General features: G+C 32.7%; 1 protein-coding gene across 1 annotated transcript; it reads right to left on the bottom strand.

Moving 5' to 3' along the window:
- Positions 1 to 10075: 10075 nt before the first annotated feature.
- LOC111692039 lies at positions 10076 to 15245 on the bottom strand. The gene is made up of 3 exons (XM_023455739.1): positions 14901 to 15245; positions 14385 to 14611; positions 10076 to 13796 (listed from the first exon to the last, which is right to left on the bottom strand). Exons 2-3 carry the CDS (start codon positions 14590 to 14592, stop codon positions 13408 to 13410), a joined length of 597 nt encoding a protein of 198 aa, XP_023311507.1. The 5' UTR covers positions 14593 to 14611; positions 14901 to 15245; the 3' UTR covers positions 10076 to 13407.
- Positions 15246 to 17605: the final 2360 nt, after the last annotated feature.

Genomic DNA, 17605 nt, shown 5'->3' with positions numbered 1-17605 from the left:
ATTGTCTTTATATGAGCGAAAATATATAAATATGGCAAGCCGTGCTCAAATTCTAAATAACCGACGTCAGCCGGTCAGTAACAGCCTGAAAAGGGGGTTAAATAATGATTTGAAAATATTGTTTTTCTGCTTAAATATGCATTTAATTTCACGCCATCGTATTATACTCATTTTTCTCTGTCTGCTCTTAAAATTAATGACATTATGACTGAATCACCCTGTATAATATCGTGCTTGAAAATGTATCTACCAGGAAAATCTATAGCGTAACTAAACTTTAGTACTTTTATCTCTTTTCTGCCAAAAAGACACTTCTGCATAATATCATAATCGAAAGAATTATGTTTGTAAATAACATAAAATGTAATTTCTCATATCATCTATTTATTCTGCAAGCGCCATTGTAATTTTTTTTTGTTTAATAACCCTATTAACTTATTAATAATTTTGGTTTTTCCAAAATCAAAAATTGTAGTCAATTTAGTTTAATTTTGTACGTATTGCTTTAATAATTCAGTATTTAGATAAATAGATTATCAGTTTTTTTAAATTATCAATATTTGTTTACTCTTTATTAAGCTATGAAGCTAATTCAAACAAATCCTACCAAATGCCGTCAAACAACATTCTTCGATAGCAGCAATCTAGATATGCAACATCAAACCTCAGAAATAAGATTAGATTACACTATTAGTCCAATCAAATTAGATTTTACATGCCAAAATTTACTTCAGTAAACAAAGACACGTAAAAATTAGGAAAAATTACGTAGAATTGAATGAACTACTTTAACCCAATTGAATGTTAGGGCTTCATTTTCGAAATAGATCCAAAGTTCGCAAAAAAACTGTTTTTTCATTTAAAAAACTGTTTTTTCATAAAAAAAACGTCATTTTAGAAAAAAAATGTTTTCGACAAAATTTGTAGAACACTTCATAAAAAAATTTTGTGCCTCGCCCGATGTCAATTGATAAACAAATGTGTTAATTATTGCAAAAAACGGCTAAAAACTTTTTAAAACTTCCATATCTTTAAAAACAAAAAAACATTTTTTACGAAACTTTCAGAATAATATGTAGTACTTGGCCTAAAATCCATTTTTGCAAAATTGGAAAATAGTTGGTAGCTTTTGCAAAATATGAGTTTTTTGAAAAAAGGACAATTTTTTTCAAGTTTCAATAAATTAAACAGTTATGTGCTTACGTGACCCATATTGGTCTTTAAATTTTCTCTCTCTAAGAGTTGTACTTTCCTTGCAAATTGTGCGCGTATTGCAAAATAATTAGAAATATGTGAAAAATCTACCGAAACATTGACTTCTTTTTTTGGGTCGAAAAAAAAAGATATTTTTCTTATCGTTGAAATTTAATCGAAATGGCATTATTGCAGTGGCTGCTCGTCAAGTGACGCAAGTGATGCACCGCTCACCTAAAATTTCCGTTTGGTTATGCAATTTAAAATTATTTTTAATTCTATATAAATTTTATAATTTAGGTATAATTCTATATTGAAAATATATTGAGTTTGTTTGTTTAAAGGTGGGTACAAACTAGAAAGCACATGCGAAGAGTCAAAGCGAGACCACACGCATATGCGTGCGTTCTCGCTCTTCAATGATTATAGTGAAACTTTTCCTCAAACGCATGCGATGTTTCTCACTTTGCTCCATTCATTCGTCCTAAAGATGTCTTCAGATGAAGTAGTTGTTATAACGCAAGCTGCCTTTTTTGTTATAAACAAATGAATTATAAACTTAACATTTTTTGTCGTACAGTTTTCATGTCCATTCCCATTTTCTCTGCTATAGCGTCCCAGGCCTCGGATTTTTTAGTTTTTGAATAATAAGATGGGTGTTTAGTATCCCATAACAAACGGTATTTTTCATAATAATCTATTAATTGCAAACATTGCTCATTTGACCATTCCTGTAATTCAGACATATTGCACACATACAATAACGACTCACCTTAAGCCGGTCCCAGACGATGTGGCCAACGTTCGTTCCAATGTTGGTTCCAATGTTCGTTCCAACGTTGGACACAATTTTCGTCATAAAAGTATGTCAAGTGTGTCTGCTACACGATGGGTTGAACTTTTATTGGACATTAGAAATACATATGTGGCCAACGTCCGTCAGTGTCGTACTCATACTGCAGATTCACAGAACAGTAAAAAATGAAATATGAAGAGACAACAACTGTTGGCATGATAGTATTATGCAGTGCAAAACTATTATTACAAATAAAAAACAAAAAAAAGACGTGTTAGAAGGTGGTGGATGCTACATATCTAAATATCTCTAAATTGAAATCTGTTGAAATTCAAGACATTAGTAAAGTTTTACTTAACATATAACTCACTTGTGAAAAGTAAGTACAAACTTTGAAAACTTTATATTATATTTCTAATATTCAGTATGACTTTATAGACAAAAGAAAAACTAAACCAGTTCAATGTCGAATTTTTCGGCGCTCCTGGAATACGTCAAACACACGATCGCTCGTGTGGGTGTGTGACGAACGATGCTTCCAATATGCTTCCAACGCTGGAAACTCCTTTGATGCGGCTTAAATTTACCGACAGAAGCCCGAACGTGGCATGTAGCCAACGTTGGACACATGCAATTCGCCAGCGTCCGCCCACACGATATGGCAAATGGCGATATGTCCAACGTTGGAAGGCATTCGCCACATCGTCTGGGACCGGCTTTAGTCGAACGTAAATATATATTTGTGTCCTAGTGTCGTCCACCACACTGAGAACGCATGCGTGAACTTGCGACGCATAATTCCCTTTGAGCGGTGCTCAAAAACCGACAATTTTCGGCTCGCTTCATTCTCGTTCGCAACCTTTCGCGAGCAGCCACGTTTGCGATGATAAGCTGCGAATCAACGGTCCATACTAAAATATGCATGCGTTATCGCATTGACTCGCCGCATGTGCTTTCTAGTTTATACCCACCTTTATACGCAGAAATAAACAAAATAGTTACGCGGTGAACGCCTTCTAAAAAAACATTGCCTTCGTTGAGCGCGAACATCAACCTCGGACCATATAACGTATAGTGTACGCAAGTAACGCAGATTGAAATCAGTCTGTATTCTGCTTCTCTTCGTTGCGTTGTTTACGGCGGTTGTCATGGCAACGAGGCGGCCAATACGTAGCTAAACTATGGCGTGAGAATGAGTGACGCAGAAATTGAAGCAGCATCGCTCATCGTCTGCCTTTAACAGTTTATACGATACGCTTCGCCCAGTGCATGATTTAACGGTTCTTTGTTAATATTTGTTTTGTATAATAATTGTAGAAATGTTTCCTATGTATGATCCAGTATACACTTTATTGGAAATGCCATTTTCCAGATGGAAAATTGAGGACAAAAAGGATTTTTTAAATTGCGAGAGACCTGTGCCTTATTCGGTATTATTTGGAAAAAAGGGGAAGTCAAAAGACAACGTGTTCGTTTCTGTATGCCGTGTATAATTGTGGGTGTAACGTTGGGCGTGTGGAATAAGAAGGGATTTAACAATTTTGGGAACGTCACGCCAGGTTGTCGTAACCACAAAACTTCTTTGGAACATACATGTACGGTGTGCATTAATGTTCGCAGAAATCCACAAGCCGAACTAATCCTTCTCACGGACGTCAGTTTTTCGGTAATATTGCAAATGCAACTAAAAATTTCCAGATTCATTAAACAACCGTTTGACCTAGAAAATTTGAAAATTTTCACCAGCGGCGCTTTTTTTCTTTTTAGTCAATCAATGAATATGCTTCATGCTTAATGTCGAGCCGCCACTGGATTATTGCCATTTCTAAGCTGACATTTTTTAACGAATTGAAAAAAATTTTCAGCTTTAAAGCTTTCTTTATCAAAAAAAAACACATCGATAAACACATAAAATTCCCCAAAGTACCTTAGGTATAACGTGAATCGTTAGTTCCAATTCATTCGTTGTTAAATTATTTTGAAAAATGGTTGCCCGTTTAGGCGAAAAACAGAGAATTGAAATTTTAATTATGACTGGATGCGTAGATAAAATCCATAGTCAGCAGGAGGTATGTAACTTATTTCACCATAAGTATCTAGACCAGAGAATTAGTCGAGCTACAATAAGTATCCAAAAAGTTTGAAGAAACCGGAAGTATAAAAGATTTACTCACTCATCCATTAGATCCATCTCAGCCAACTTCAACTCGAAGTCCTCAATTCACAGAACTCTGAAGTCTTAAAAGTGGCATCCTTACAAAGTTAATATCTCATAAGAACTATGGGCAGATGGCACAGACAGAGGATCATAGTTTTGCGAGGAAATTAGAAAATTTGAAAGGCAACTCAACTTAAAAAATCATATACTTAATTTTCACTGACGAAGCAACTTTTTGCTTATACGGTACCATGAACAGGTAAAATACTAGGTTTTGGAATCCAAACAATCCGCATCGGATGAAAGAAAAACATACACAACGGCCGGAAAAGTGAATGTTTGGGCTGGAATAGTAGGAAATCGCATACTGGGAGGGCAATTTTACAGGCGACATTTATTTGGACCATTTGCGTTTTCAGCTAATTCCAGCCCTGGAATTAATTTTTCTAACCCTAATGAGCACGATATGCCTGCTGGTGATGTTTGCTTCCAACAAGATACTGCCCCTCCACATTTTCGCCTCGATGTAATAAATTACCTTAATGAAGTTTTCCAAATCGGTGGATAGGTAGTAGAGGACCGCTTGATTGGCCACCACGCTCCCTTGACTTAACCCCACCAGATTTTTTTGTGGGGTTATCTAAAAAGCAAGGTGTATGTGAACAGACCAGATACTATCGAAGAATTGAAAAATCGTATTATAGAAGTAATTCGGAACATAACACCAAATGTTATTCAAAATGTAATTGCTTACTTTGAATACCGAATTGGGCATTGTGCAGTGGTGAATGAGGGCCATTTGCTGTAATAAAATAAAAAATAGTACTAAATTATTGTTTTCATTTAATTTCTCCATTTTGTAACAACTATGATAATAAAGTAGTGTAACTAAGTGATTTTCCGACACTCCACATTTGGTTTGTTTTTATTTAATTTTATTAATAAATATAGTTTACCGCACCGGCATTATTATTGGCATTTCAAACGCCGTCCGTCACCGCGTAGCGCCAAGCCGATGGTCTGCAAATTCACACCGCGTACGCCAGTCTTCCACCTGCCAGCGTAGGGACTAGTCGTGCCGAGTCCAGCCAGCCAGCAATACGTCACCACCACCTGAGTAATAATTTTACAAGTCCCGCTTAGGAGAACTACGCAGCCGCTGCCGAAGCATCGCAAGGGCTTAGGAATTAAGCCGCCGCAGGAGCGACAGTTGACCACGAGGCATCGTAGAGACCAGTCGAGCCGTCAGCCGTTTCAGTAAGACCTACGTCACCAGTAAGGAATTGGTAAGATTTCACTAAGTCCAGCCTGAGGAAACTGCGCAGCCGCCAGGATTCGCTGTACGAATATAGCAGACAGGCTGTATTCAAAAGATTAGTCTACCAGGAGCCGTCGTAGCATCCAGTCGAGGCGACAGCCGCCCTGCCCGGAGATACGTCACCGCTGGAAGTAGGTGAGAATTCTACAAGTCCAGTTTAGACGAACTGCGCAACCGCCAATCCGAGACGAGGGACTTAGGAAACAAACGGAATTTGAAGAGTTAGTGCCCTAGATAAATGATACTATAGATAGGAAACTTGAACAGTCATTAACAACGCTAACTGTTGACACTTTCTCCAACTTCTATTGCTTTCCTTTTCTAGGAATTATCGGTAATACAGTGAGTTAAATTACCTGTAGCCGGTAAAAGATGCAAGCGCCATCTAGTTGTACGCTCTACAACTATATACCTACCTACTTAATATTTGTTTTAGGTATTCTGCCGCCGCTAAATTTAAAATTACATAACAAATCTCACCCTACACAGATCACTCAGAAATTGATTTTGCAAAATAATTTTCACGTAGATAATTTTTTTTTGTCACCATGAGAAAATAAGTACATTTGATAAAAAGCATTAAAATCACTCAAGCATTAAAGACACTTTTAAATGCTCTAATAGTTTTCCTACTTAAAATAAGAAATAAATTTGATACTGTAACTTTTTAAAATGTTTGTTGAAAAAATTTCAAATTTCAGTACATATTTTGAAAAAAAAATAGTGGAAATGATTATAGAGTTTCAGTGCTTTCTATATTGTATTAGCTTTCACGGTGAATAAAAAAATATTACAAGTAAATAATTTTACTAAACCAATTTTTGATTAATTCTTGTAATAGAGATTTATTATGCAACTTTAAATTTTTCGTTGTGTTGATATCCATAAAAAAAACTACCTACCTCTGATCACATTTTTTATTAAAAACAAACAAAACAAAACATTTTATTAATAAAAAAATGTGATTATATGATGATCAGACATTATTATGTTATATAAATAAATGTGAATGAAATATCTAATAAAACACACTAAAAACACAAATAAAACACACACCAACACTCGCCAAACCTAACCAACAATAAACATGAGCAATAAGAATGACATGAAATGATTCATAATTACAATTGTCAAAATTTATTCTACAAAATCTTTGTGGCGACATCTATAGACTCTTTCCCCAACTTGTATATCCATCTCAAGTCACGTGGTTCCCAGTGTCCCCATATTTTCAAGTATAAGTTCTCGGGCCCTGGTTAGTGGCTCATCAGCCGCCGTCGCAACCAGTCGAGCCGTTCCAGCCCAAACTACGTCACCAATAGGAATTGGTGAGATTCTGCTAAGTCCAGCCTGGCAGAACCGCGCAGCCGCCAGAAACCACTTCAGGAACCTTTCCAACACGCCGCTTGTGGAGAGAGAGTCGACGTCCAGCCGGAGCAGCGAGCAGTTGGGTCCATCTCCTGTCATCACCAGAAGCCGTCCCATCCGACTATCACCGAAGTAAGTTAGGTTCCGCGCATATTCAATGCGCAAGGTAAATAGGTAGAATTGGACCGTAAATAAATGTAAATATTGTATAGGTATTTATATTGTATACATACACATAAATAGATGTATTAATAAGTGTAAAATATGAATATATTATGAATTTATATGTATTGTTGGTTGTCTATTTTTCTTTATTAATACAATTAAAGTTTTGTTTTATTTTAGGTTTTATAATAAGTAAGTAATAAATCTTAAATTTTCAATTTTGACTTTACTTACTTTAATTTCTCACTGGGGCTAGACTCCTCATCTCAGATAGCAAGTTCACACATACATATTGTAATCTATTTTTATTATTATTATTTCTATTTATATGTCAATTTTATTTTATTTTGATAGTTGATTAGATATTCATTATTTAGAAACCTCACTATTTATTTATTCTGATTAATAATCTTTAAGATTGCTATGATCGTTACTAGTTTTACTTTATATTTCAAAACTTATCATTTGTTCTACAAGAATGAAAAAATATTTGTACTGATGAAATTTTTAAACTATGCAAAACTTTTATTTAATGCAAATTTAATTTCTGTTTGTTTGACAATTAAAATTTTTCTGACATGGAAATATCTGACATTATATAATTTAATTTCTAAATGACAGTTATCCAAATTTATATTTTTCTACTAACCTAATCTTATCTATATCTCCACTTTCTCGACTATCCAAATATGCATAATCCCAAATGATGCTCAGCTTCGTTATAAATTATATCATCCTCCCTATATATAGTTCTCTTCCAATTTACTTTTCTCTTAATGGTATAATCTTAATTTTTCCTCTTCCGCTCTTACTATTCTTAAATTTTATTTTGAGCAAACCTCTTCAGCTTTCCTTTTATAGATACTGTTAAAATGCTTCTTTCTGTTAAATTGTCTTCTAATTAATTCTTCTATAATATTTTATATCTTTAAGTTTTTCTTCAAAAACTCTCCTCTCAAATTTCTGTTTTGACAACCGTCTTTTTTTTATAGAGCACTTTTCATAACAAAATTTTTATTTTTAATATGTCCCTTTCACATTCCTTAAAGTCCACTTCCTAACATCTAATCTATCAACTATTTATACACATTCTTTCAAATTATAATTCCATATGTCAAACTCTTTTTTCTATATTTAATAAAATTTTCTTTTTTAGATTTGTCCTCAATACTTTAAGTTAATAAATCAAATTAATCCCTACTATTGACTATATCTGTCTCTATAAATAATTTTATTTCTTCTTTAACTAAATTTATAATCAACCATCAAAATTCTTATTATCTTTATACTACATCCTAACTACATTCCAAAACAATATATGTATACCAATTTGTGGCCTTTTATTTCTGTGTGAAGTCTAACTCTCTCTAGACCCTCTGAACATACCGTGTCTTCTCTGCAGCCGCCCGCGTAGTGGTGTCTCTGCACTTTAAACAGGAACTGGCGCCCGAGGTAACCGCCGCCGCTCAGGCGTCGTAGTGACGAACGACGAAAATACCACGTCACAGTAGTTATAACCTTATAGCGCGGAATTCGTCTTTAGAGAGGCTATCTATTTATACCATAGAGCTTCCTATTAGGTCTGTCAAACATGGCTCAAAAAAAAAAATAGAAAATATTGCAGAAAGTGACAATTTCTATTTACTAATTAACCTGTCTCAGCGATTTTTTAAATTCATCTGAAAAAAAATAAATTTTGTTTTTGGGACACACTGTATAATAAGCCAGAATTGGTTACACTGCTATGGGAATCTTTGAAGAACCGACTTGTTGATGAAAAAAGAAAAAAAATGGAATCATTAGAATTGAAGATACCATTAGTAGCAGGCGAAACGTTACACTTAATAACCTAATCATTAACACCATGAAAACTAATAAAAAGCTGTTATATCTCTGTGTACGTGTACTTTAGTTTCTCCTTGTGCAGGCAGAACAGATTTTAAATTTCATTAAGTGTATAACATATTTTATCATCATAACTGGCATAAGCTCACCGATTTGGTTTGTAAATAACATCTCATCTCTCCACGATATTGTACTCTTGTAAAAGCAAACATCGCGCCAAGGTGCTTTCAGCCTATAGAAGCTTAAAATATTTACAATTTGGACGTTTCACGACAACAAACAATTTGTTTTCGTAGCAAAGGGTTTTGAGCATTTATATTGGGATGTAGCGGAATGATATATTGCTTTTTGTTGGTGCCTTAAGTGGTGCATTGTAATTATTATTGTGAATGGATGCGGAACATCTCGCGAACAGCTTTCTATTCAGCGTGGAGATGTTCATTCTGGCGAGAACATGCACGTACATTTAGATGCGAAATTGACGTATCATCATAAAATATCCGTTTATGAATAATGTTTACGTAAACCAGAACAAATATTGTTTTGGTAATGGAATGTACGGGGTATATGATTCCTAATCTGCCAAATTATAGTTTATATAAACGTAGGTACCTAAACATATATAAGTAAAGTGTCAACAATTATTTTTTTCTCAAACGTCAGAAGTCTTTAAGGTTGACATTTTCCCACATACTTCTATCCTATACTGATTATTACCTATAGTTTCAATGGATGACCTTGTTTCCAAAAAGTGGGGGTGAGACGTACTCCGTGTGCTTTGCGCATGCTCCATAATTAGGCGCGGTTGCAATGTGGGTTGCATTCAAATTCAAAAGATTGTCACGGCATGCTCTGTACTATAGCCGATTATATATGTACATATAAAATGTTATTAAATATATTTTCACTGAGTTCACTCCAATTTCTGAATGTTTACTTTTCTACTGAGTCCTCTATAGAATAGGCTCCATGTTCAATACATTATTTTACTATTTATTAGTTTCAATAACGTATTGCATAGCAGTATTTAATATTTTGTAGCCTTAAATAAAATAAAACAGAATACAAATTTATATGCTTTTAAAACTGTGTACATAGGCTATGTTCGTAATTTTGGACATTTTTTAAATAACATTGGCGTATTTATTAAACAAAAAATCGTCACTATTCGCTTTATACAGCACAACTGAATTATTTTGTTTCATAAAAAAAAAGTTTATTACATAATTATTTATTGTAGTGGTTTCTGCAGTTTATTCGATAATATAAAAAAATGGTATAAAATATCTATAGGAGACCAATCCGATAATGATGTCCACTATTCTAGGAAGGCTCTTATCGAGTAAAATTTTGAAACATTTTTACTGAGTATCAACACAAGATGAATTAATAGAAGAGTTAGTGAAGGTTTAAACAGATTATAAAAAAAAACTCAAGATACACTTATTTATTTATTTATTTATTAAAATATACACTATACCATAACAGTTTTTAATATTTAGCTATTTACAAATATAGTGTTCTAAGAATAAATATATTGTATTACTTTAGTAGGAAAAGATAAAGTACTATTAAGTCATCTGAAAAATAGGAGGTCCTAGGTTATGCCATCGTATGATGTTATAAATATTTGTAAGGCGATTGAAATACTTATTAGGCAAACTTCTTAAAAAATAGTAGCGAATATTTTATACAATATTTATTGGGCTTAAAAGATTCAAGTGGAACCAGAATCATTGACAGCAATAGAAAAACTGGGTTCCTTGGTTTTATAATATGTTTGTGTAACATGTTTCCACTTTACAATGACTTGAAAAAGCACAATTTAAAATATCTACTGACTTTTAAATTGAGTCAGGACCATATCGAGACATTCTTTGGGGCAATAAGAAGTAGGGGTGGCTTTAATAATAACCCGAACGCCATTCAATTTGAGGCGGCGTATAAAAGGCTCCTTGTAAAAAATGAGGTGTGTGCCTCTCAAGATGGCAGTTGCCAGTTGGACCATGTTCCGATTTTAAATTACTGCTCAAATAAAATAACAGATCCGCTTTGCGAGACAAATGAAAATGTAGCAACAGATGATAACGCCTTATTTGACCATGATTATGTAAAAACGTTATACGAACTCTCTCCTTACGTAGAAGATGTCACTTCATATATAGCAGGATTTATTTCCTCGTGAATTTAAAAAAAATTACGTGAAATTTGTAGAAAATATTTAGTCGGAAAAGATAAAGTACTATTGACTCATCTGAAAAATAGGGGGTCTTACGTTATGCCATCGTATGATGTTATAAAGATTTGTAAGGCGATTGAAATACTTATTAGGCAAATGGAATGTTCTATTAAAAAAATAAAACATTTTGAAAAAGTAATTGTAAACAAAATTTTATACAATGTACATGTTTTTTCTGATAGTTATATGGTGGAACATATAAAAACGCAGAATATTTTGGACAACCACAGAGTAGAATTAATTAAATTGATTTGCTTAAAGTATATCACTGTGAGAGTTCATTATGAGGCATCCAAATTAGTTAATGTGTCAGTAAGAAGTAAATTTACAAAACATATCACTTTTAAAAACCAATAAATGTTATAGTACAAGATCCCTACTTAGATCGATCATCACCCATCGAGTTTTCTAATGAAATTTGAATTTTGATAATATAATGTATTAATTATTATCAGCATTTGTATTAGGTGTATGTAAAAGTATCTGTAAAAGTAGCATTTTTTCGTTGTAAATATATGAGTGCACTATGCACAGATTCGCTTAAAACTTGTGCCGCAAGTCTAACACGCATTTTATTATCATAATAACAAATATGCTGTTTATTAATTTTACACCCTAAATGAAGCCCCTCCTGTTCTTGAATTTTCACAATATTTTCTATGAAGTCCCACATTATGGGTAAGTTTTCTTCATCGTAGAGAACTTTTTTGTCTCCAAATGTGTTGCGAACAAGCTTTATCATATGACAAGCATCCCAAAATACATAAACATTTTCTTTTGTAACTGGATGAGAAAAATAGGGTTTAAAAGCAAATCCGTATTCAAAATTGGCACCTAAACATTTAGCCATTGACAGATTCACACTAGCCCCATCAAAGCAAATTGACTGGCAAATTTGCCAGTTTCATGCAACAATACGAAACAAGTTTTTAATAAATTTGCCCTTTCCATTCCATTAAGTGATTTAATTAAAAAGTAACCCAGTGGGATTTTCCAGTGCCCCCTAAGATCAACTGCCATAAAAACAAGGGCACTTTTCGCAAGGGGGCAAGAATCCGTGGGAATGTCTCCACTTCCCAAGTCAACATATCCAAATAATCTGCTGCCTTTATAAAGTATTTGGCTTCGTACTGACATTTCATCTATTGTGATGTTGCAAATAACTGATTCATTTTTTGATTTTTCTTTTAAAATTTGAAATGCTTCCTGAGTAAAACCAGGTCTTCCATTGACAATGGTGTACCACCGTCTCAAAGTTGACGGATGAGGTAGCAGGTTTCCCCATTGTCTTACATAGTTATATGCTCTGGATGAATAGAATTGAAGAGTTAAAGCAAAACATCTCAGTTGTTGCGAGTACTTCAATTTTCTTGATTTTATTTTGGAGTTTATCAATTCCACTATTACTGGGGGAGTTCTGTCCTGTAAATACACATTTAACATTTATAAAAATTATATAATTTGGTTTTGTTCATCAGTCACTGAAAAAGTACATTTTCCAATTTTTACAAAAATAACTTTTCAATTTTTCTTTCTAATTTTCCAACCGATGCAACGAAACAACAATACAATATCTAATTATAATTGACTTAATTGTTTTATTTTTGTTGTTTTGTTATAATGAAAGAACATGAATTGAAAATATGGTTTCATATTCATGGACCATAAATATTGCTTCCCACCTATTTATGGAATATTAAAAAAAGTATAGTATCTCAGATTGTAATCGGGAAAATATAACTGGTAATAGAACTTGTAAAAATAAAAGGAAAAGTTCATATGAATTTACAGGTTTCTCAGTTTTACTTTCAAGATAGAGGGTGTAAAATTTACCAAAAAATATTTTTGGTAAATGAGTAAAGTCTAATCACATCAGATAAAGATATCTACTTATCACTAAAAAAAATGGAATTTTACCATAATCAGCCAGATGGTTTTTGGGGTATTTGAAGGATTTTTTTTTGTTAATTTTAACAATTTGTATCTTGAAAACGAAGCTTTAAAATATACAAGTTCATATAAGTTTTTGTAAGTTCTATTGCTCGTCAAATTTTCTTGACTAAAATCTGAGACACCCTGTACAAGTATAGCATTACCAGGGATGAGTTTGCCACACACCAAGGGTGGTACTTTTCCCGATACGTTTTTCTAACCAAGGTAACATCATACAAGGATGATTAAATTTGATGTTCAGTAAAAGTACCTCGTTTCGGTGTGTGGAGAACTCATCTCCGATAGTGTCTACACCGAAGGTTCCAACCCATCTTCTAATATTAACCAACTATAACCATTATAACTTTACCATTAATATATCGCCACAATTTTCACTTATTAGATTTTAATTTTTCTACAAGTTCCTTCAATGTCGATATCTTCTTTACAAGTCGTCTTTTATCTTGCTGCAATTTTTTAATCCTATACCGAAGTTGACCTTGAACATATCGGGACTGGTAGAGAGCTCTCTTAGCACGTCTTGGTGTTGCTACATCTGGGCTTGATCTTCCGATTCTCTGATTTTTTCTAGGGGTAGAAACAATAACATCTTCACCTGACAATGGATCACTTTCTAAGGCAGAAGTTGAGGGTAATTCAGTAAACTTAGGTTGAGATGATACAATCCTTTCCATTGATTCGTTCTTTGTCATCCGATCCATCTTAAGTTTTTTTGAAGGGACTTCACTAAATTCATCGCTCTCGTTTTTCTTTTCCACTGCTGTAATAAAAAGCATGTTTAATTTAAACTGAATATAAAATTTAGAAGAATTTAGACAGAAGTGTAATTTGTTTTCAAATAATGTCGAAAAAAGTAAAAGATTTTATGAAAATTCGTTTTTTTTTCAGATATTTCTGAAAGTTTTCAGAATTTTACAAAGTTCAACATAGCATCTTGACAACTATCAGATTGCGCAACTTTGCCATAATTTAACTAATCTAGCTTGTATCTCTTATTGTTTCCAAGATCGCAATGAGGCTCGAAAATCAGCCACCCTGTACATAAATATAGGAAATAAATAAGTTACAAAAACTGTGTTCCATTGACATATTAGGTACTTTATTCCTATTTTTTAGATTAAAAAGTAACTTTGTGATGCAAAAACATTCAGGGGTAATTTCTCTTTGAAAATTGAGAAACGTTTTTCACAGGGATCCGTAGAATTCTTCATATGAAAAACTCCTATTAATTTTCATTGAGGAGTAATGCCCTGAATTTTATTATATTTATTTAGAACCTGCATAAATGTTACTTAAAATTAAAAATATATTAGCTATTGGATAAATATTTAGTACGTATATAGGTTACCTGATAACTGTTGGACATTTGGAGAAATATTTTCCTTATGCGGAACATTCACGGATGGTACAGCGTTAGGTTTTAACTTCCTTTTATCATATGACCCAATAAATCTAGTATAATAGTCTTCCACCTTAAAGTGGTTTGAGCAAATGACAATGGTTTTAACACAATCAGATTTTTCAAATCCACAAGCTAGTTTCCACTTGGCTTCCATTTCCTTATTTGTAGGAAATCTAAAGAAAAAGTTTTCTTTAAGGTAGGTACAAAAATAAAATACAAACACTAACTGCTGAAAGTTGCTGAACTACCTAACAATGTATTTTTATCGACAGCATTTCAGTAATTTGTCAAAAGAACGAAAATTTAATTACAAGAGCATGGCTTAAGCAATACAATACCCATGAATATATACTATAAAAGTACGCATAAATATAATATCTATCAAACATATATATCGATTTTTGCATAATAAACCAGTTCAGTGTACAATATTGAATAATAATAAAAATATAATGTACTTACCCGTGGAGCTAAATTTCTTCGCTTTTCTTTGAACGACATAAGGCACAAAGTCTACCCATATCTCTAATACTAATAACTAACAACAAACAAAGTTTAATAAAGTTTTTGGTTAAAATATATACAGGATAATAGTCGCAATTATTAGAGAAAATACACCAAAGGACTAACACAACACATCAACACAAAACATAATGAGAATATTTTTAGGTTAGCTTGGCTTTCTTACTGTTTACCGTTCTTGGTTCCTTTCAACCAATCAAAACCCATAAAGGAAGCGCATGCGTATGAATACGCTGGTCCGTCGCCCCACTTTTCGGCTTCAAGTCAATCGCAAAATGATTAGTATAGGATAGAAGTATGTGCATTTTCCTTACTAAGAAAAAAAATGGTATCTTAGCAACAAAAGTATTCACTTTAAATCCTAGGAGCTAAAGTTGATACTTTTAATCCTTAGATTAAAATTGCTAATCAAGTCTTAATTTATAAAAGTTGTAAAAATCCACATTGATATTAAATACACAGTTTGAACAAGTATTAAAATTATAGGCCAGGAAATACAGAGTTGGACGCGAATTTTTGTTTCGGCAAGCATAAAAAAATATTGATTAGATCAAAAGTTATAAACAGAAGAAGTTTATTTATGACTTGAATTAAACATTTATAAACTGCATTATTATTACCAGGTCGTTTTGGCATCGCATTCTCTCATTCCTTATCACTGTATAATAATTCACACGAAACTGGAATCGGTAAGTTGAATAGTTTACAAGTTATGGCCTTAATTAACAAATTAATTAATTATTATTAGTCTGGACGATCCCGAGGATCTTTCACAATCGCATTGATTTTTTTCATTATAGATTTCATAATAATACATTGAAATCTATAATGTTTTTTTTTAATTTCAAATTTGCAACCTGGATTTTTTTTTTATTTTTTGGCCTTAGCTGCAAAATACGACTTACGAGCGTTATATATTATTATATATTCGGAAAGCTTATGAAAAGAGCTTTAAGTTAAAAAAAATCGTCAAGATTCGTTGAAAAACAACGGTTACAGACTGTCAAATATATTATATTCAAGCGAATTTCGCTTATTTAACGGCAGGACTATGAATATCATTATTGTTATACAGGGTGTACCATTGAAAACTTTGCACCCGGCTTATTTTGAACTACGTTCCAAAATATTAAAATTGCAGCGACACGTCCATTTTATTTTCGAGGGGGACACATTTTTTTATAGTTTTTCCTTTGGCATTTTGAACAATTAATTAAATGATTAATATAAAATTATCTTTTATTTCCAAGCATAAGTAAAAAAAATTTTTCAACAACAGATGAACTAAAATTGAAAAAAATTACATGATGACAACCAGAATTAAAAACACTTTCGAATGAGGTGTCACTCGACCTAGAGTGCCATTTAAGATTCTAAAGTTGAATGCGCCCCCGCGAAGGGTGTTGTTCTGGCGAGTCTGTATTTAACGCTAAAATGGGTCCCCTTCGAAAACAAAATTGATGTGTCGCGGCAATTTTAATATTTTGGAACGTAGTTCAAAATAAGCCGGGTACAAAGTTTTCAAGGGTACACCCTGTATATGGTACTTTGTGCAGGATGAACACTTTAAAATCCTGATAATCTAATTTAGCTTATAAGTAATTGTTTTTAGTATGGTCATTATTGCAGTAATTGAATTGTTTCTCGGGTTTTATGGCATGTGGCACAGTCTTGTTGAAACCACATGCTGTCTTTTTTCTTTCAATGGCAACACTTTGCCGTATATATAGCGCAAAATTCAAATCTGGCGTGAATTTTGGGACACCCAATATATGGAACAAGTGTGAACGTAAACAATTATTGAAGAAACCACAAGAAACCACTCGCAAGAGCACCTATGTGTAAATAAATTGGATAGTAAACATGGGGATATGATTTTATGTTTCTTTGATGTGTTTTCTTTGAATGTTGTAGAGGAGCGTCTGGTTTTCTTTTTACTAGAAGAGTTGCATTCGAGGAAATGTCTGAATGAGGGTTGCTGTGGTAACACCTTCTAATTAGATTTCGTTTGTACGAGTTTGAGGGAAATATATATTTCAGCTTATTTTCACGTCTATATATACATAGATATACATATAAAAATATTTTAAATATTCAGAGAAGTCTGTATCTATATTCTGTTATTAGCAGGGCTATGATATACTATAAAATAAATATAAAATTAATTGATAATAAATTGGCAATGACTTTAAAAAATCACCAAAATTGTTTACGTCCAAGGTCTAAATGTAGTTACTTTAATTCAGAGAAAAATTATATAAAATGATTTTTTAAAATGAATTGGATTTATATGTAAAAAATGATGTCCTGACCAACTAAAAAGTCATTCTTAATGCCCTAAGGATAAAAGAAATAGCTATTTGGGGATGTTTTTTGATTTTACGTTTTAAATTTAAATATGAAGACTGGAAATTTCATTTTTTAATATGAAGTGAAATTTTAAAGTAGAGAACGGATAATGGATATCTCAAAAGTAAAAATTTTTAATAAGTAATAACACGATATGAAATCCATTTTGAAAAAATGTAATACACACTCACAAAAACAGAAATTTTTCAAATAATAGTTTTATTGAATAATCATGGTTTCCTTTTTGACAAACAAATAATAAAAGTATATATTTGCAAATCATTTTTTTTTATTAA

This window comes from Anoplophora glabripennis, unplaced genomic scaffold (genome assembly GCF_000390285.2).
Source record: "Anoplophora glabripennis isolate ALB-LARVAE unplaced genomic scaffold, Agla_2.0 scaffold869, whole genome shotgun sequence".
In the NCBI taxonomy this organism is placed as follows: Eukaryota; Metazoa; Arthropoda; class Insecta; order Coleoptera; family Cerambycidae; genus Anoplophora; species Anoplophora glabripennis.
The sequence above is the reverse complement of the archived record's forward strand: the minus strand, read 5'-3'. Positions and strand labels throughout refer to the sequence as shown.